Source organism: Coloeus monedula, assembly GCF_965178545.1.
Source record: "Coloeus monedula genome assembly, chromosome: 2".
Classification (NCBI taxonomy): Eukaryota; Metazoa; Chordata; class Aves; order Passeriformes; family Corvidae; genus Coloeus; species Coloeus monedula.
This window is the reverse complement of record NC_138782.1, coordinates 29,705,639-29,727,664: the sequence shown is the minus strand read 5'-3', so window position 1 is coordinate 29,727,664 and position 22,026 is coordinate 29,705,639. Positions and strand designations below refer to the sequence as shown.

General features: G+C 37.3%; 1 protein-coding gene across 1 annotated transcript in view; it reads left to right on the top strand.

Annotated features, from left to right (window-relative positions):
• Positions 1 to 20,451, top strand: part of SRBD1 (S1 RNA binding domain 1) — a 125,710-nt gene extending 105,259 nt beyond the window's left edge. The window contains exons 19-23 of the mRNA XM_082302351.1: positions 1,931 to 2,037; positions 4,275 to 4,451; positions 6,238 to 6,390; positions 17,011 to 17,195; positions 19,452 to 20,451. Coding sequence (XP_082158477.1) covers positions 1,931 to 2,037; positions 4,275 to 4,451; positions 6,238 to 6,390; positions 17,011 to 17,195; positions 19,452 to 19,741 — 912 coding nt within the window. The 3' untranslated portion in view covers positions 19,742 to 20,451. The remainder of the gene's footprint in view (positions 1 to 1,930; positions 2,038 to 4,274; positions 4,452 to 6,237; positions 6,391 to 17,010; positions 17,196 to 19,451) is intronic.
• The last annotated feature ends 1,575 nt before the right edge of the window (positions 20,452 to 22,026 follow it).

The window sequence follows — 22,026 nt, the reverse complement described above, 5'->3', positions numbered from 1 at the left end:
ATGAGCCTGAAACTTGGGGAAGCAGCCGTCTGCACTTCTCTTTGCCACGGACTCTATGTTTTAGAACAAGGTATTTTTTTTTTAGAGATGGCCAAGAACTGCTACAGTTAATAGAACTTATTAATGTAACTTGTGAAACTGTTTCATAATCAACTTGCAAGTACTTTGGAATCAGTAGCCTTCCCTAAAAGCAGAAGGAAATTCTTCTGCATTATTTTCTCCTTTTGCCTTTCTTCATCACAATGAAAAAAAAAAAAATAGAATCTTTATCTTCCAATGAACCTCAAATTCAACATTTAGTGGAAAACCTAGCTTGGTATTTGGCAGCTGTACTTGGCAAAGAAGAGAAGATGTGGGTGTTGTTTCTGAACATTTTATTCTGGTTCTTGTGCTGCATTATATAAATGCATCCTTGCATGAGTGTGCATGTGAGCTGGAAGCCTCTAGCTCTAGTGTATTATATGGCTGATACCAGGAGGAGGAGGGAATATATTCCTCATTAAGAGAAGCTACATCTTCAGTAAAGCAGAAAAAAGAAACACAGGACTTCTTTAAAGGGTATGGTTTTTTGTTTGTCTCTTTATTCAAAAAAGAAGCTATTATGTTGCAGTAGCAACACATTAGTAAGTGGAAACTGATGTTTGATCTGCCAAGTGTACAAGCAGGCTTTGTGGTTATGAGACCAAGACTGTGCAAATGCCAATACTTATGCATGTGCATATGAACTTTGTGTTTGTAAGTAACTTTATTATGTATCACATCATGAAAATGCATCCCATTACCATCACCTGAAATAGGGAGTTATGAAATGTATTGCCTGAAGTTTTACAACTGCTTCAGTTATTAACCACTGCTTGATGAACTAGCAGTGTTAGTAGATTGGGATTGATGCTATTGGCATGTTAAATTTAACCGTGAAATCTTTAAAAGATCTGAATGGCTTAGAACGTAAAACAAAGTAATGGATGAAGTGTTCGGTGCCTTGGCTTGGATCCAGCTTGATGTCCTAAATGAATGCATCATGAAACCACAACAGATCAACCCAGATTTACATGAGTGATGCAGAAGAGCCCTGAAGCTAAGCCAACATAGTGATTGAATTAGCTCTTGCATTTAGAGAGGCTTCTCCCTCCCGGTCAGACTTCTAAGCACTGATGGACTTGTGTGGGGAACTCGCAGTTACAGACTGAAATATGCCTACATTTGGGAGGAAAAGAAATCTTAGAACTTCAGAACTTTTAACTTTGACAAGTGTGACTGATTTTTCTTTTAGGGGGGAAGGGGCGAAACACTGTGAACATTTCCATTAGTGGTGCTTTGGTCAAGGACCTGCCAATCTTCCCAGAAATATCTGTTCAAAATTTGAAACATTTTGTTGCCACAGGGTTGATAAGTACCTTATGTATTGCCCACCTTCATACAGTACCTGGCTTTTTCTTTTAGTAAATAATAACTGCACTGTAGTGTGATGCTAATAAATGGGACAATTTTGCAAATATCTGTGTGTACAGGTGCAAAAGTACAGCATTTGTGATCTCGTCTCTACTTTATTTTTAATAAACTGATTTTTATAGGTAAATAAAAGTCAGATTAAAGACAAGACATGGTAGATGACCAGAAGCATTCCTCTTTTTGAGTAATCATGTTTTTAATAAAGTTTTGTTTTTACAAGATTCAGGGAAATAGTTATAAAAATACAGGGACATGAAGTGTGTCTTTATTCTAGAGATTTGTATCATGGCAAAGATGTTTCAAAGAGATATTGGGGACATTCTAAAAATATATTCTACAATTCATGTTTTTAACTGGTACCCTCACATAAGATGTTAAGTTCCAGCAACTATTTTATTGATGTTAGTGCTATGTGCAGTTGCTGTTTATGTACGCTTTGATACTTCAGTAACTAGATATCTCCATTTTTGTTTCTCAGCATGATGTATCACAGACTTTGCTCAAAGCAACTCTGGACAGTGTGGTTGAAGAGTGTGTCAGCTTTGTAGGAGTTGATATTAACATCTGCTCAGAAATACTATTAAGGTGAGTGAAACATTTTCCTATTCCAGTAATTACATGGCTCTGGATCACAGAGTCTCTGTTTAGTCTGCCATCTGACTCGAGCTCAGCTGGAGCAAATGGCTCTTGCGTTAAACTTCCAATTACATAAAAATGACACAGTAAGACAGTATTTCACTGAATCATTAAGAGTCAGGTTTTAAGGTTATGTGTGATTCTCCAGGGTAAAACTATTCTTCAGAGAAAAACAGATATTTAAAAATTTTGAGCCAACACTGCAATTTTAGAAAAATGCAATATAAGTAATTTGTATTTTTACACTGAGAAAGGGGATTTTCAAATGTACTTTGTCTCTTAGAAGGTATTTTTATAGGTACTTCTAAGTGGAACAGGTTGTAAAACTTGGGCGAGGAAAGGAGAAAAGGAAAGATTTCAGGGGAAACTTGAAAAATTTATCCCTTTTTACCATTTGTTTTTTGTTAAGTAGTTATGCCATGTTTACTTGAAAAATGTTCTGGACTTTATTTTTCTTGGTTAGAAACTAAAAGCTCATTCTCTCTTTAGTGTCTAGAATTCAGTGTTGTTTAAGTGACTAACTCTCAGAAGAGCAAAAGCATTGCTGTCTTCCTCCATAGTAGGAGGGGAAGGAAAAGAACGTCCATAATATTCTGTCCATATTGTTCCATAATATTATTGTCTATAATCAGTAATGAAAATTATATCAGGTATGAAAGCTAGGAAAATTGCATTCTTGCTAGCTCTATATTTTAATTTTTTAACCCCTTGGAATCATTCTTAAAAACATCTTTCCATGTTTTGGAAAAGCCTCTCTTTCTATTCTTTTGGTTTTCCGCTTTCTCTTTCATGTTCTTTTTCTGCATATCCAGCCCCTAGCCGACTGTGTACATGCAGTCTTAAGTTTCCTTCAGAGACACAGTTTGAGATTGTCACCCTAGCTAGATTGCAGCCTGAGCAGAGCTTTCTGCTTGTGGTTTCTGATGCATCAAATATATGTCTTGACTCATACGACACAGGGAAGGGATGACAGTGCTACAGTTTTTGCATTACTGCTGAGTATTGTGTTGAAAAACTTGAGATCATCAGCAGAAAATTCTGTCAGTTGTGTAATGTTCCTTTGTCAGTGTAAATAAGATGGATTTCTCAATGTTTCTAAGAAATTTTTGAAGAAAATTCCATTCCTAATGATTAATATTCTGTCTGTGGTTAAAGGTGTGTCCCTCTAATTTCATTCTGCACTTTCACCAACTTCGGACTATTTTTATAACTTTTGCTTAAGCATGAGAATAATGGAAAGATTTTTTCTTTTTTTCCCCTGAGATTTTATGACTCTTGCTGGGTTTGCTGGTGGTGTTTTTCTAGAACCAGTCTGTGGCATTCCACAAACAGGTCACTGCTGCTGCTGCCTTAAAGTAATGGCATCTGATACATAGATCCTAGTGGGTGACATTTCCTTCTCTAGTGCCAGGAGTAACTCCCCAAGAGAGCTCTTTTCTCTGTTTTTATGATGAACATACTCCACACACAGAAAGTTTTACTCATGTACATACAGAAGATGTGCAGCAAGCCCGCTGCTTCCTGAAGCAACCTGGCTAACTGCTGTTGGACTTCACAGGTAAGTTCTTGGCCAGGTCCAAGTTACCCTCAGAACAAGTCATGCAGCCTTTTCCTGATGCTTTTTATTTCAAGAACAGCTGAGAGAAAAGAAACAAGCTTTGTGGATCAGTTAAATTGTGTGAGGAAGGCAAGCTGCTCCCAGCCACTCTCCTTCTGATAGCAGACGTGAGCCCTTCATGTTGGAGCAAGGTGTTTCACTACCATTGGAAGAGCTGAGAGGGGACTGTTCTTACAGGAACAATTTATCTGTTCTGAGCCCTCCTCCCACACTGTTTCCTGAAGAGGGCAGCTGGGGGCAGGCTCTAAGACATGACAAATTGAATTGGCATTACGGAAATAGCCAACAGATCATAAATTACATGTCCCTGGATTACTAGTTAGGCATGTACAGAACCATATTGCTGTACTAAGTTTTGTTGACTTGAGTGGATTCCTTCCATAGAACTAAAAGAAGGCATCCTTTTTCAGATGATGCCTTTGGTCTGGGAGTCTATTTGCTAATTTCTTAGCAGTTTTTAAGTTTTGTAAACCAGATTTTCTATAGGAATGTGTATCCTTGTAATGGGTAGCACTTGCATTGATGACTGTTCAATGGTAATAAAAGTATTCTGTAAATTTTCTCTTAGACACATTGCAGGGCTGAATACTAACAGGGCTAAAAATATAATTGAATGGCGAGAGAAGAACGGACCATTTATAAACCGAGAACAGCTCAAAGAAGTTAAAGGTTTGGGTCCCAAAACCTTCCAACAATGTGCTGGCTTCATCAGATTCAATCAAGAGTATATAAAGACGTTTTGCAGGTAAGAGAGGTTTTAACTGTTCTGACTAAATTGTCTGAAATAGGATAAGACTTTCCCCTTTTCTGCTTTGTATTCATGCTTGAGGCTCAAGGAATCCTAGACCACTGTGCTCTGAAAGACAACAAATTAACTTGTTGAAGTTGATGGTTCAAGTTCTTCCTCTGAATAGTCATGACTTGTTAGCCTAGTCCTCTAAGTCAGGGTTTTGATAAATATGTAAGTTTAATCAACAATTTTGCCCCTGAATTGGTGTAAGAAATTTGTCGTGTGGCAGTGTTGGGATCTGAGATATTAAAACTTTAGTCTTGTGTTTCAGGCATAATTTAGAGGTCTTTAAATTAATTAATTTAATGTGGCAAAGGTTATTCTGCAGAACTTAATGGTAGTAAGCTAGTGTACATCTTTGGAGTTTCAATTTCATTACCTGGAGAGAGGAAGTGGAGTAGCTGCCTCGATCAAACAGTGTCTATGTTATACTCCTGTACCTAGCAAGTGTGATGTGACTGTCTTCTGTCTGCAACATGTGGGGCCTTTTCCCAAGTCCAGTTCGTCAACAGTGCATCACCCTTTTCCCTGTCATCTCATTCCCTGATTCTGTACCAAGTCTTCTACTCTTTCAACCATTCATAGCGCTCCTCTTGACCTTTCTACAGCTGAAAATGCCCTTTCTAGCACAATGTCTCTTCTCCTGTCTTCTCTCATTTCCCTTTCCAAAATAAAGAACTAAGAAAGGGCACGGTGGTAGCACCATCCCCACACTTTTGCCACTGACTCTTCTCAAAGAAATATTTTCCTGGGAAGCACATGCTATTTTTTAGCCAGCGCAGTGCTCAGAAGCAGTACTGTATTCCCAGTTGCTGCTGGCCGAGCAGCACACGCGTAACTTCCAGGCAGAACGTGGGCACATAGGGACTGGCTTTCTGCCCAGGTGGAAGGTATACAGATTGGTTGCCCATCTGGCAGGGAAGCATAGGCTGCAGGCCAAATGGTGCTCGCTGTAAGCACCAGAAGACCAAAGAAATTGCTTCCAAAGCTCTCTATGATTGATAGGTCTTACCTTGTACAGATCTGTTCTAGTTTCTCTAGTTCGTGCTGCAATATAACCAATGAAGAAAAGGCTGATGGGTTTTCTTTTCCCCCCCAAATGTTCACTGGTGAAATTTGAACATTGTTTTGGGTTTTTTTAACCTTCCTGGAACATGATTCTGATGTTAGTGAGATGCCATAAAACCTGGGAGCACTGTATAACCTGAGAAATGGATTTTGAGGCCAAAGTAAAGCTCTAACACCACTGCCTCCACAACACTTCTTGTGGGTCCAGGTGACATAACCAGAGGCTTTTGAAATGAACTTTGAGGTTGCATTTTTATTCTTTCTAATCATGTTGATGACTTTAGAGTGCTGTGTGAAATAATTTTTGTGCTTTTTACTTGAAAGTTAACAAATAGTGGTTATTTTAAAAATTGGTATGGAAAGAGGAAATTATGTCTGGATTTCTGCCAACAGTTGATGAGTGGAGCCCAAAATGCCAGTGCTGGTTTCAGGTCTTTCAGTGTGTTCTCTTTTGTCCTCCAAAAGCAGGAGCCACTTGTGATTTAGGAAACAAAACCAAAAAGGCATGAAAGGAGCATTTGCAGTAGGAGTCATTTGATGCCTTTAATGTATCCTGAGAAATTTCTTTGTTTAAGGGAAACTTCCAGGGAAAAAGTGTGTTGGTTTTGTGTGTGGACACTGGGCCAGGATCATCTTTGTTGAGAATGACATGTCTATTTTTGATTTCTGGCAGTAATAAGAAAAATGAACTTGGAAGTCATGCACTTTTGACTAAAGCAGGTGCGCTGGGTAAAAAGAAGAGTAAACTAACACCATGTGCCTTGCAACAGCCCAATCCTTTGGACCAAACTTGTATTCATCCAGAGTCTTACAACATTGCAATGAGGTAAGCGATGGGAAAGCTTTTGAATGACTGACACCATCAATTATTAAAATGGAAGTACTGATTTTTCTGACAACAGTCTGCTCAGCCTTTTGAGGCAGGAATATTTATATTACTTTGAAGCTTTCACCCCTTTCTTCAAGAAGAAGGCATGCTTTGGATATATGCGAGCATGTGGCATTACCAAGGGCCTTTAAAATTAAATTTTGACATTGCAAGATCTAATTAAGATGTATATACAAGTTCCCAAACACACGAATGCTATGATTGTTTTACCAAGTGGCTAAAAGAAGAGAATGGTTTTTGTGTATGTCAGAAAAAAGTAATTGGGAATCCATGTGTGTCTCTGAAATGCTACTATAAACTGTGATCTTTTCTATCAGCAGCTGTGATTGAAATTGGACTTTTTTTTCTCTTCAGAAAACATTATCTCCTACCATAAATGGGCACATATTTATTTTTCAAGTGATTTTTGCTGAACAGACTCTTTTCTTAAAAAGTACTGAAGCTAATTTCACCAGTAGCCAGTCACTTTAAGGTTCTTGTGATCTCTGTTGGAAATATTATACCTGGAAAAACAAACTCTTGCTTCCTGTTTTATAAACAAAACCATCTTTAAATCTCAGAGAGAGATGCTGAATTTCTGAATTCACGAAACTTGACTTTCTTATCTGGAAAAGTCATACAGGACTTTTCATTTTTAGGACACCTTCCCTTCAGTGTGTACTCTGTTCTCACTTTCTATCCATAGGTCTCCATGCTTTCCTTCTGCTAGGCATGCAGTGCACTTTTGTTTCCATCCTCTCCCTGCCACACTTCATTCTTCTTCGTGCCTGATTCTAGGACCCACTGTGCAATTTCCTGGTAGAGTCTATTGCAGTTGTGCAGTGTGTAGATAACTGTTTTCTCCTTTTCCATGACCATTTCCCTTTTTTCTTATGCATCAGCATTTGTTACAAAGTCTCTGCCCTGTGCAGCTATGGGAAAAAACAACCAGGCAAGTTCCTGATCTTAATGATCTTATATTTGGTAGGTGTTTTGTAGGGTGTGCAGCTTGGTCACCCCAACTGGAGATTATTCAGTGTAAGTGAGTCAACGTGAAAAACAAAAATAAATTGGTTATTCAAAGATAATTTTGATTTTTCAATATTGAATTTCACTCAAATTTCAAGTACTGGGGTTTTAGTTTTTACCTTTCCAGTCCTGGTACACTAATAAAAGAATCAGTAAAGTGGTCACAATGCTACCAGCCTTGCTTGAAGTCTGATGTGGAAGGGTTGCTTTAGGGAGTGGAGAAGTATATCCAGGTAATGGTGGAATACTACAGTAATTCCCCTACACACAGTGTTTTCAGAAAGGTTGGTCCAAAAATAAAGAATTGTGACTTTGTTTCCAGAGCAGCAAAGGTTACTTTTATATCTGAAGTGGTGAGTGGGATTGCTATTGCATAGGGTAGAACAGATATTCACGTACAGCTGAAATTCTACAATTTTAGTAGGTATCACAGATCATGTAATTGTGATTTGAAATTTGACTGGGAACCCACCACTAGCACTATCTAAAAAATAAATAGAATAAAAAAACTTAATGAACAGAACTTTTACATCTCAGCCAAGACAGTGGTTTGAGTCCCAGGCTTGTGCGTGTTTCAGCAATGGGCTGGCACCTATTGCACAGCCAGCACTGCTTAGAAGGTACCTTGCTGAATCTTAAAATAATGTCTCACCTTCAAACTCTCATTTCAAGAGCTTCTAAGCCAATGCAGAAGTGCTACGTGGCTGGAGACCAGTGTTAATTTGTCTCATCATCTCTCTTTGGATAATGCAATTATTTTACAGTAGATTTCCAGCAGTGCAATTTTCTATTCTCTGCTCCTCACCGAACACTTTGCCTTCCTAGACTGAATTTTCTGATGTAGTATTTAGGTCCAAATACATGTCATAGATATTGTACCATACAGGATTTTATTGTGGGTTTTTTTTAGGTTTGTTTTAATGCAAAAGAATATAAGCTGATTACAAAACAAGTATACATCAATTACAATATCTGCTAATGAACCACCAAAACTAATAAGCATAGCACCTCTCTCTGTAACTAACTGAATCAGTCTTTTCTGCATCCTTTGGGCTCTTTCTCTGTTGTCTTCTTACTTTTATAGTATTGCTTCATGTAGTATGATGGGTGGGGGGGAAGTCTCCAAGTGCTTTCTGTGCTTTCTGTGAATGTACTTGATGTACAACAGTGTTTGTATTTTTCTTTTTCTTACAATCAAAAGATAATTTCTTTGGAAGCTTGTTAAATATGAAGGTGACAGCTTTTATGGTAGAGATTGTAGGAATATGCAGCAACTTGATATCCCAAAATGGTGTGGGGAAGGGGAAAAATATGTTTAATGTTTTTTCATGGCAAATAGCTGTTTTGAGAAAAGAAAATATAGCTGTGCAGCAAACTGACAAAAGCCAAGAAGTGTAGTATTAAAAATTGACACTGGTGACATAAGGGCTAAATATAAACCAGACATCCTCCCCTCAAGCAACTAATGCTATAATTTAGCAATGATTATATATTTAAAATGACTTTTCAAAAAAAGCATATGAGCTGCTAAGCTTCTCAGAACTTATGAAAACAGCTTTCCAAACCTTTTTTCCTGCCTAAATATGAATTAAGAAAAATTTTTACTAGGAATTCAGAGTGCATGGAGTATTCAGCCCAAAGCTTATCGGGGCTGATGGCAAGTTTTGTTGAAAGGCAGTGGATGGGACTGGGCTTGTAATTTCTTTTTGCTGAGCCTACGTTCATGAGAAGGCTTTTGAGAGCCTGAAGATCCAATTGTGTTCATGGGGTTGGTTGGAGGTATCTTACAGAAGTTAGGCAGTACCTGAAAGTCTTTCTAGAATGTTAGAATTAAACTAGATTAAAACCTAATTGATATTTCTTAAAATAAAATGGATGAGAAAAGTTGAAACTGTTAGATGTAGATTAGAATTGGTATTTAATAATAAAGTTTTCTTAAAAATACATCTTTATGAATTCTCTGGCTTTAGTGCTATCAAAGTATTTCTTTCTTCTTTTTCTGTGCTTACACTGAACTTTGTCAGGGAGTGTGTCAAGTTCACAGGTGGATCTGTGCTGCCAAAGGGCAGAATTGTCTTGAATATGACCAGATTTGATCAAAACTACAGTACCTCTTACCACAAAAATTAAAATGTATGGAATAGCTGCTGCATAAATGAATCATAAAGACTTCCTCATGCAATGTCTACCACATCTTGCTATGAGAAAGTAGTTTCTGAAAGTTTTATTGGATTAAAAGTTTTCACGGAAAATTGCATTTATTTTTAAATGAAATAAGATGGTGATTTTTATCCCCTGCTTATAGCCAAATTACCCAAAGGCAGCAGTCTACATTGCAGATTTATGACATGCAAAATTATCAGTTTTTAAAACAATGTTTTTGAGGGATAGAAATTTACCAAAATTTGAAACCACTAATTTTCTTTTTCAGGACTATTTTGTAGCTTGAAAAGCCAATCCATTAAAGAAAAATATGGTTAAAAGAATTACTCCCAAGTGGTGACTTTGGTTGCCAAACTTCAGGCTGAAACCAATTTTTAGGGCTGATTTAGAAACCCCTGAAAAATAAGGTTTTTATAATGGAAACTCTGATGTAATCTTTACTACAGTGGTACAAATGGTGCTGGTATGATTGATTTATGGCATTTAAGCATCTTAACTTAAAATCTGTACCATTTCTGTAAAATAATTGGAAAATATCCTACTGGTGATTTAACACGCTCTGCAGAAGACCAAAACATTTTTGTTCATGGTTTCCACACTGTCAGAGCTTGGCTTTGTCATCTGCAGCGATCAAGCTTATGGACACCTCTAAATATTATGAATTGGAATTTCCAAAAAGTTAAAGTAAAAACCTCAAAACTTTATAGACAGCCTATTCTCTTGCAAAGCAGAACCGTGCTTTAAGTTTCTGAAAAGTCTATATGTGAAAACCAGTTTATAGTGGCAGAATCTTCTACATACAATTAATACAATATGTAGAGCATATCCAATTTCTTGGGATGTATTGTTAAAGAATTGGTAGGAAAACAAAGGAAACATTTAGGAAGTCCCCAAAAGTTACAACCAGGTTATGCTTATAGACCAATATGTTGGAAAGAAAAGGGAATGCTTTTCCTTTGTTCTGTCGGTCTGCTGGGTGCAGTTGGTTTCATGTGACTGAATTTTAACATTTGCTGATTTTTTTATTCAAATCTCATTAAAATGCTTTTTGTGGTAGGTTGGCACTCAGAATGTGTATTTGCTGCTCACAGATTGCAGCATCTGGCAGGCAGGTTGTATTTTAGCCTGACTTAGAGATACAAATTTTTGCCAATACAAAAGCTCTAAAGCTGTGATTTAGAGTAACAAAGGTGAGGATCTTCCTTGGCTAATTATCCAGGCTTAGGACCTCACCTGGTAGAGGCCAGTCCTGCTCACTGTGGTTGCTTATACCTTAAGATAATTTTTTGACATACTGAGAAGAGTCACTTGTAGTGAAGATTTATGTCTTCTGTGTATTGATAATGCTGCTTGATATCTTCAGGAGGAATTCAAAATCCTGAGAGACTTCCTGTGCTTTTTCTTCACTGAAGCTAAACACTTGGATTTGGCGCTCATTTCAGCAAGGCATTTGTGTTGATAACAGTTTATATTCCATTGTAGGCCCATCAATCATATTTCAAATAACCCTGGTGTTTCTTGTACTCTGTATGGGTGGATGTAACAGCTTTGGGTTTTTGTAACAGCTGATCCATGGTATCTCGTTTGCTGTGCTGATAAGCTGCATTTGCTGGCTTTGAAGGCAAGTATAGGCACATGAGAAAATGCAGAAGAAAAACTGTTGATGAGGCCACCAAAAGAAAGAGATTTTCCTCTCCTGCCCTTTATGCAACTGGAAACTTGTCCTTTTATGGCATTTCCAGCTCTCTGGCAGGCTGGTTTGCCTCTATCCAGATCCCTGAGTTGTCACCTGACAACTGAAGCAATGCTTAAGGGAAGTAGAAATCAGGGAGGGAGTTATTACTTAGTATGGTATTTGAGCAATGAAGACCAATTGTTGTGTCCTACTTAATGCAGTCTACATGTGAATATTTTTACAGAGGATACGAGTTGTTACTGTGGTGGGAGGTCTTTCCTTACAAGTCATCAGAAATATCTCTTGTCCACTTGAATGAGACTGTACTTGCATGTACATGTGTGTGGGTATTCAAGTTATTTACTGTGCAGAATAATACTTAATAAAGTCTTACATTTGGGGTTTTTTTAAAAAGAAACTTTTAAAACTTAAACTCAGTCAATTAATGAACCTTTATGACTATTTCCAATAGCCAATGTCCAGCCCCAGTTAAGGAGAACACTTGCAGAATTGTGGCCAGTCAGTATTATAAATAACAGTTCAAATTCATCACTTTTGAAGGCCAGTTCATTCACAGGTTTTCTACTAACTTAACTGGATTTTTAGAAGCCATATTTTTGAAAGTGATCTTGTCAGTAAACAAAAGAGTAGAAAAAGCTTTCACTGCCAATTGCCATCCAATAAAGAGATTTTGAAACTTTAATGTGTTGTAAAATACAGTTAACAAGAATGATTAGAAGAACTTGGAAATAATGGAGAAATATGCTCCATTTACACTATAAATACTAGACACATAAATCAAATGGTATACTTTAAATTCGTTGTAATTTTTGGAACTTTACATAACTTCCCACTAGTTGCATGTAGAAAAAAATATGGGACAAAACCCCCCAGAAGACCTTTTTAATGGAATTATCTCCTTTAAGTGTAGTATACTAGTTCTTTGTGGATAACTAATCATGTTTCACTATTTTGTATCTCGGGTTGCACTCCGGTTATGTGATATATCAACAATCATGAGAACAGCCAACAGCAGCGTGCCTAATGGTATGGGAGCAAAGTAGCTATGCTGTAGTGGAACTGTGTCTGAATTTCTTTTCTCATTTAGAAACTCATTGTGTCTCAGAATTTATACGTTCGAAATGTCATAAACTGAGTGCTTTCTGCATGCACGCCAATAATCTGTATTATTAATTATTTATGCATTTGAAGAAAAACATATTGGTTAAATAACTTTGGCTAAACCACATAAGTAGTTTTAGATATATTTGAATCTTTAGCTTTCTATGTCCAGCAATTAATTGCAAAGAGTAAGCACAAATAGTTTGATACATAGTCTTCATCGGTAATCAAAAATTTAGGATCCGTATCCCTGGTGGGAACAAGAGCAGTCAACATCTGCATTATACAAATACTGCTTTTGCACTTCAAAACATTACTAAATCATAAATGTCTGTATAATTTAAGCTTGTTACTGTCATAAATGTACGTTTTACCTAACAAAGTGCATGCTAATGCAGAGTTGTTTTGTTTTCAGAGTGATTATGTTGCTTTACCGTTAATTCATGTGTGCGCTGTGACAAGATGTAATGGCGTATCATGTTGCTTTAATGTAATGAATCCAGTACTCCCAGCTCTTAAGTCGTGTTGCTGGAAATGATTACATTAAACAGAAATGACTGTAACTAAAGCCCTTGCAAAGCTTTAGAACTCCTGCACATTATAAGAAGCTTTTTGGGGGTGGTTAGAGTAACTTCTTAAAAAGTTACTGTAGGCTTCCCTTGGTAAAATTTTTACTCCCTTCTGACTGATTTTTTGCATTCCAGTGAAATTTGCATTACCTTTTAAGCATTGCAAGGGCTGTGCTGTAATTTTGTGCAGATGTGTATGTTAAGTGAACGTGATGTGCTTATTTGTTACATTTATGCTACTTTTCTTTCTTTCCTTATCTGGATAAGATGGATGAAATTATGTATTAAATAAAAACATCAGTCATTTATCCATGACCATTCTCTGCAGGTCCTGTAAGACTGCAAAGATTGCTTTTAAAACTAAGGTGATTGCAAAGGTTTCTGAGGATTCTCTAAATCTCAAAACCATAAAATTCAAAGTTCTAAACTGTTTAAATTTCACCCTGTTCTTCCTAAGGCTCTGGCAGCTTTTATCTGAGTTGATGTACATTGAACAGAAAGTTCACCATTCATTCAGATACTCAACATTTGAGGAAGTAAGGGTAATATATCTTATAAGAATGACCTCACTTCAGAAAAAAAGTCTCATCTTCCCCATTTCTGTTAACTTTTCTTTAGGTTTTGTCTTTCTACTAGATAAACATAGCACTTGAGCTACTGCAACATAGTATTTATTTCACATATGTAGCCAGGAAAATACTTTAAGGACTTTCATTTTTGCACAGATCATTCATATTCTTATGTTGTGCAGCTGGGGTTGTCATTAACAAATTGTGTGAGTGAGATATTTCAAGGATTTTTGTGAGATAGTTGAACATTAAGAAGATCAAAATATTTAAATTAAGGGAAACCTCTTTTTTGCCTCATAGCCATATCCCAGTGTTACTACCAACTATGTCTTTTTTTTTTTTCTGACCTTGAAATAACTCTTGGAGGAAGTTGTTGGATTGCTTTTTTAAGGAAAAAAATAAACTTTGTTCTTAGCAATGACATTTAAAAATAGAAATTATCAATGTAATGCACCACTGTTCAGTCAGAAACTTGTGCTTTATAGTGATTTTTTTTTTAGCCCAAGTGCCCTCAGGCTATGTTAATTTGAGTAAAAATGATACATTAAATATATAATTAGAATAATCAGTATTTCTAAAACTAAATTGCATCTGCAATCACTAAGAAGTCACTTTAATTTGGAAATACTTTAATACATAGGTTTTACCTAAACCTGTCCTAAAAAGGTGAGAATTTCCAAAATAGAAATAATACTGTTTCTTATAAGAGTATTTCTTCTCTGTGTGTGGGCATGCAGGGCTTTGTTACAGTGCTCTGTTTTGCTGTGATCTATAACTTATAATTCTGAAATATTCTTAACAGAATGCCTGATTTTTAGAACATTAAAGTTCTTTATAAGTCGATGGGACTTCTCATGTACTTAGAATTGGGCATGTGTTTAAGCATCATCTTCAGGTGGAGCCAAAATTTTACTATGGGCAGTAACCACGTTAATAAATTATTTACACAACTGTAATTGATAACGTAGGACCCAAACCTACCACCCTTGCCTAGATGAGGAATCCTTTTTAATTTCAGATAAATGCTTTGGGATGTCCAGAGGGAGGCGGTTGCAGGGAAGGAGTGGGGGGTGAAATACCTTTCATGAGTTGTGCTTGAAGGCTTAGGCACTTGGGTTGTGTCCTGTTTCAGGCTGGTTTTCTTCCCAGCAGTGTGCACGTAGCACCGTTCATTCTGATTGCGTTATCCACACGTTTCACAGCTTTGTGTGTAACAGGGGCTTTTTAGTACCCCTTGGTGGCTGTTTTGTGTGGTTGCACTCAGTAGTGGTGAAACCCACCCCCTGCCCTGATCAATTTACGAAGTCAATGCGCTTCTGCGAAATTCCAATGGTGAGAAAGTGTTACTTGGTGTACTCAAGCCGAGTTTCCATTTGAAGGGAAATAAAGCCAAGTACGTGAATGTCAACAAACTTGTTTATAGGGGTGGGTGGTAAGGCATACATTATTTAGAAGGTTGAGTCATGAGGCTGGTCGGGTTTGTCATGTTACATCTGGCATGTCAGTCAAAGCTGGGGCAGCTGCCGCCTGTCACTAGTGCTCTGCTGGGGCATTGTCCAGCCACCAGCGTTAGCAGCCCCCAGCAGTCTGGAGAGGAGCACTTCACCTGGGCCTGGGCTCATTTTCAGAGTGATCATTGCAGCCACTTTTGGGGCTCCTTTAAGACCAAAAAAAGGTGGTTTCATTTCACAGAACATCGGATATTTTTCATATCTATTATTAGACAAAATATTTGAGCTGTAGTGGTGAGGTTTGTTAGCTTACAGAAAAAGAAACTGCACTTGATATTATAAAACATTTTGCATGTTTTGTTAGATACTTTTCTTCCAAACCACCCTAAACTACTTTAAAATGTGATGTCAAAAGTCAAAATGCAGTCAAAGCAAAACTCAATAAATCCTGAGAACAGCACCATCCACTGAGTCCTTAGTAAATTTTGTTGTATACTGCCACAAGAAAGATGCATATGCACTAAAATAATTAGTGAAAACTGTATTTATCACTACTAAGTGCAAATCTCTGTGTTTGACCAGCAGCACACTTAAGTCACTATGCTTGTACTTGAATTCAGTAAAGAAGTGGAAGTCCTGGCAGCCAGTTATAACAGATGTCCTCCTTCAGCAAAATTAGTGGACATTTTTAAGTGAAGCTTTCTCCTCATGCTCAAAGATGAATTTTGTGATTTACTGAAAGTCAGATATTACTTTAATTATGTCTCTTCAATTTATATTTTGTCAAAAATAAATTTAGTTTTGTGTTTCAATCTGTATGACTTTCTATTGCTCACCATCTGAAAAAATATCAGTTGGATTTCTTGAGTTAAAAAAGAGGAAACAACAAAACAAAAAAAACCGTCTGGGTCTCCTGACAAAAAAAACACTAGCCTCAGCTTTTGATAAAAGCAGAGCATGTATTTTGGTGGGGGAAAGAAGGTTGAGTTTGCTCTCTTATAGAGCTGGAATGTCTCCCATCAAGTTCAGGGCCTGAACCTGCTGATCAGCTCTTCTTTTGAGACTTGTAGTTTACACGTGTTGTGGAGCAGAATAAGGAGAGGAAAGAGGGATCTCTTTTAGGAATTGGGAAGGAATGTGTACTCCCACTCTGTAGGACAGGGACAATAATTCTACCTTTCTGCTGTGGTGGAGAATATGCAAAAAAAAAAAAAAAAAAAAGTTCTTCCCACCAACAATATGGGGCATGATAAAGCAGGGTAGAAGAGGCTTATTTATTCATGGTGAGATGCAGATCAGGGCAGAGATCACATGTCAGGACATAATTATTTAGAAGTATTTCTTTTCAGCTTTTTAGATACCAGTCCAAATTTGTCTCAGTCTGCAATGTGTGTATGTATGTGACAATAAGGAAAGATAAGAGTGTTTGTGTTGTGTGAATACTTTGACTTAATGATTACCTAGTGTCTGAAAATGTTCTGAATGTTCTTAATCGTGAAGTTCACAGGCAAGAGAAGTATTTCATGCTAAGTTTTTCTTAAGTTGGGTTAAAGATTTTTCATATTAATTTAATATTTTGAATGTTCATTGTTGCTTTACTAAATTGCTATTCATTTTAATTTGAATGAGAGTGACAATTACAATAATAGCATTATAGAACTCTCACTGATTTCTAGGGAACTTGGTAAAAGACATCTTTCAGTAATAGGGAAATTCAGTTTCATTGTGAGATGAAATAATTGGTCTGAAAAAAGATTTTAATTGCATTTCAATATTTTGTTTCTAGTTTTGCAATCTGTTCCAGAAGATACACAGATGCAGATAGACTCTAAGTTTCCATTTATGTGTCAGATCAGTGATGAGAGGATATGCACTTGAGAAACTGTTCATAATTTTTTAGCAGAAGTTTTGTTCATGCATCAATGGTAAGTAATAGAGCAAAGGTTCCGTTCCCACTAAAGGATGTTACAAATCTTTTTATCTTTGTTTGAACTTCCTAGGTTTTTATCTCTCATTGGAGGAAATGCAAATGACATAGGAAAATCAGATATGCAGCAAAAAGTAAATGCAGTAATTCAAAAGGAAGGACTGGAAGGCACAGCCAAAAGGCTTAATACCACTGTGCACACACTGCAGCTGATCATTGATGGTCTCACTCAGCCTGAAGGCTACGACATCCGAACAGGTAAACCTCAGTTTGGAAGGGTGTAATCTCAGTTTGCTTGTTCTACATATCAGTTTTAAACTAGCACACTTTCTTCTTCTAAAATCAGTACTAGATTTTCATGGACATGTAACTCCATTTCTTTTCTCAGTTAAGGTAAAGGCTATATCATAGTCAGATGTTTCTTTCCAGTTTCCAGGTAGGTAAGGAGTGTGAATCCTGTCTGAAATCATGGCTTTTTCGGCCATAGGAAGGGGAGTTGTATGGCTGTTAACAAATGAAATAGTTTCAATATGTTGACTCTCTACTGATTGAATCTGTGTTGGCTCTCCATCACGGAGGGGAATGCTGAGTGGAACTGAAGCACATGGCTCATGACCTACCCTGGTTAAAACCTGCAGTGGTACTGAACAGTTTGAGGTAAAGAAAGATGAGGTAATGAAGTAAAACATCTGGGGATGCTGTTGTGTAATGAAACAGCTGGATTCTCTTATGACAGCAGGAGATAAAGGTAGACAGCAAAGATGGCAGCTTGTAATAACAAATAATAAACGTATGCTTGAGAAACAGCCAAACCAACATTTCTGTCCCTGTCTTTTGGTTCATTAATAGTTTCCATGCATATTTTTTAAATATTCCCCACTAGTGATCTTGAAAATATGTATTTTTGTTGTCTCAATTTGTTCTGGTGATCTCACATCTAAATTACAGTAGGCTGCTAACACAGGAAGACATAAAAGCAAAAGAGAGAATCTTCAGTGGAAATACTCATATTCTGTTGATCTAGGACATTCATTATTACTTCAGACAGACTCTGTGACTGGAGTAGGCAGCCTAGTAGCCTTATGTAGCTGTATGAATTTCTCCATCGTGAGTCCTTCCCATGGGCTGCAGCTCTTCATGAACTGTTCCAGCATGGTCCCTTCCATGGAGTGAAGTCCTTTAGAAACAGACTTTCATTGTTCCCTAACGGGGTCACAAGTCCTGCCAGAAAACCTGCTCTAGTGTGGGCTTCCCACAGGGTCACAGCCTTCTGGCATCTACCTGTTCTGGTGTAGGGCACCAGAGGAATCTGGTGTAGGGCTGCAGAGGAATCTCAGCTCTGGCAGCTGGAGCTCCTCGTCCTCCTTCCCTTCGTGTCTGCAGAGCTGCTTCTCTCACGTGCTCACTTCTCTCTCCTGTTGCTCTCCCATTCTCTCTTCAAGTTGCTGTTGCACAGGGATTTTTTTTTTTTTCTTTTAAAAATGTGTTATCCCAGAGGCACTTACCACCATTGTTGATGGGCTCGGCCTTGGCCAGCGGGGGATCTATTGGACACAGGCAAAGCTGCTAGCAGCTTCTAACAGATGCCACCATTCACAAGAGCCCACACACACACCTACCAAAACATTGCAATGCAAAGCCAATACAGATCCACAGACTGATTAAATTCCAGAGCATTTTAGCTATCAACTTGTTTAGGCTGGATTTTATTTCTCAAAAGCACACAGAGAAAAATGATGGCAATTCTGGTTTGGTGATGTTCCCTGTGGAAAATCTCAGTCCTTTTTGTATCTTGGAAAGGTGAAAAAATAGCAGGAAAAGATTGAAAGAGAAGTTGTTGAGATGACTCAGAAGGATTTTCTGCAGAAGCAGAAAGTGGTAGGGAAGTAAAAGAGTTTAAAGCATCTATCTGTGCCCTTAAATGCAGAATGTGAACATTAATATCCCAGTATATTCCCTGCTTAAGATAGTGCCTGCGGGATTTTCAGGTTGTCAGTGCAAAGCAGCACTGTGATGAAGCTTGTGTGATGTCATGGTGCAGATAAACAGCAAGCCTAAGAACCGTGCATTGCTGACTTTTCTCTTAGTATGTGATGAAACTGAGTACTCACCTTCCTGTGTAGAAATTTCTATAGGAATAGAATTTCATTATAATTGATGTAGCTCAAGAGTCACCTCAAATATTTTCTCCCTAGATCGGAGAAAATTTAAAGAATCTTTCATTCACTGGCTACTATACAACACGCTTCTGATCCCCTCATGATAGTTTTCAAAACACAAAATTCACTATACTTATTACTTCACTCATCAAAGTCCTCTAAAGTGATTCACAAAAATATAAGAAAAGTTGTTTATCACAGATGGGTCTTTATTTTAAAAATGTACAGAAAGCAGTATTTGGGACCTAAGAGCTCCCTTGGGATGACTTACTAGTTAGAAACAAACATCTGGAAACAACTCTTAGAAAACCTTTTTCTCCAGAGTCTTATTTGTGTTTCTTGTTTCTTATAACAGATTTTGATAAACCTGACTTCAAGAGAAGCATAGTCTGCTTTGAAGACTTAAGTGTTGGTGCTGTTTTGACTGGAAAAGTTGAAAATGCAACGCCATTTGGAGTTTTTGTTGATATTGGTGTGGGAAAATCGGGTTTGATTCCAGTGCGGAACATAACAGAAGCAAAACTCTCTAAAGCGAAGAAGAGAAGAAGCCTGGGCCTAGGTCCTGGAGAAAGAGTGGAAGTTAAAGTGCTTAATGTTGACATTCCTCGATTGAGGATCACCTTGGATCTTATTCGTGTGTTATGAGAGGGGTTTCAGGAATTGAGCCTTGACTTTAAAGGTTAAGTAATGTCAGCAAGGTTATGGAGACTCAGGCATTTAATGAGTGTCAAAAATGAACACATTTTGAAACCTTCAGCGCCTTGCTGCTTTTTATTTTTTTTAATTTTTTTTTTTAGTTTAACAGTTTTACCACATTTCTTGAATCCTTTCTGTTAATAATTGCTGGAACAGTTTTTTGGATTACCTCCAAGCAACCTTGTTATTTTGTCTGCAGAGCAAATGAAGTTCCAGTGGGCTGTCAGACAGATCTCTTATCTGTTGTCTGTGCAAGATTTGCTGTCTTCATCTTCAGTTAGTACTGCACAGGCAGACACATCTGTAGCTCGCCTTCCAAAAAACAGCCATTCAGTTTACCTGTTTTCTGGCTGACAGTCTAGGAGAGTTGTAGGAAAAAAGTGATCTTTTTAAGTTAAGTGGTTATGATGTTGCTTCAAAAGTAGTCTGAGGAAAAAGCATCTGCTAAAAGTATTGATGGTTCAGAAATAGTTATATTTAATTTATTTGACCAACATTATTAGGAGGTCTTTTTACCTGTATTATTTTTGCTTGTTCAGTTATCATGGATTAACACAGTTGGATGTACCTTGCAGTTTAAGGAGCTTTGCTCAAAGGTGGCAAAAGACATTTATGTTGTTCTATATTTCTGCAAAATAAAAACATTTCTGTCCATGTTTTCTCAATGTACTGGTTCTGCAAGTGATTTAATAGTCCTAGTTGTCTTTCTTTCCAGCACATACTTAATCAGTAACACTTCAGCTTGAGGATTTGTGTTTTAATAAGAATGCTCACTGTTTCCTGCTAGGAGTACCTAGCACAGGAGGTTTGTTTCTTCTAACTAGAGACTTCTTGTTTTTGTGGTATTTAGGTGGTGTTTCAAAGGATTTACCACTTGAGCCAAGTTTGCAAAGAACAGGTATCGTGGAAGATCAGTTTCCAGCAATAGTAGATACATATATGTAGTCTTTTCAGGGAGTTTTTGGTGTGTTGGACATTTATTCCTTTGCAGCCAAACTTGTCTGTAAGTTGGCAGAAGCTCTGGTCTGCAACAGATGAGCCCAAATACACTACAGCAAGTGTCAAACATCTTCAGTGACAAGGTTTCTAACTACAAATGTCCAAGTAGCTGTTGGCACGGGGTTATGCATGAGTTAGGAAAAGGTTGGCGTGGTTTAATCTCCCAGGTCTGTGCTTTAGTTTTCAAAACGATGAGCCAGCTGTAGAAAGTGTATTTTGGATATTAAAGAATCATTTAGCAGATGGAAAAAAGGAGACAGATCTTACTAGCTTCACTGCATTTCTCCACTGGAGAAAAGACAACCATTTTCTGTTATGTTAAAGTCAGCACAGCTTGGAATCATGTTTTGCAGGCCTTTTGAAATTTTCCTGTAATACTTCTGCAAGGTAGATTTTGTTGTTATGAGATTAGAAACTGTAATACCATGTTACTGTCTTGGAAAACAGAGATGCAAAGCAAAGAAGTTGAAATTATTTTTTTCTGCAGGTGATACATTCACTTACAGCAGTATGTCCATCAGTAGAATTATTTAAGTTATGCTAAACTTTTTATATGATCTCTGCAGTATCTAAGCACTTAGCAAATGAACTGGATTTGCTTGGCCTTCACTAAGGAGGAGATAAACTTGATTTCCTGAAGCTCAGTTCAGTGGATAATATAAAGAGTATTTTCTCTTTTGGTGCTATTTTGTTACTGAAATTCTTTTATTTTAATCCTTAATATCATGAGAACTGTAGCATCTTTTGCATTTCTGCATATATCTCTTGGATTATCATAAAATTCTCTAAAGGCAAGACATCTTGAGACTATTTCTCTCACTGTTAACTCACAGGAGGCTTTTTGCCTACTCACGGGACTGACCCACAGTTCAGTGTACATACTCATAAGTAGTTTGCTTTCTCCTTAGTGGAACTCAGCAGCTTAGCCTATGTCATCACAGGAGAATATCATGTCTATCTCTTTGAATTTTTTTAACAACACCAAAATGGGAAGTAAATAACTTCATGTCGTATGTCTTAAATGTCTGCAGCTCTGCAAATGTAATCCCATTATTTGTCAGCTAGTGCAGTGCCTTAACTACTTCCCACAAAAATATTTTTTCCATTGCAATTTCTTTTTTTCTTTGCCAGAACACAGCAGTTAAAAGAGCCTAGGGAGAGTCTAACAGGGATGAATATGTGTGCATATGAACTTCTCAGGTTTTGTCAGATCTTTGGAGATTTAAAAATTATTT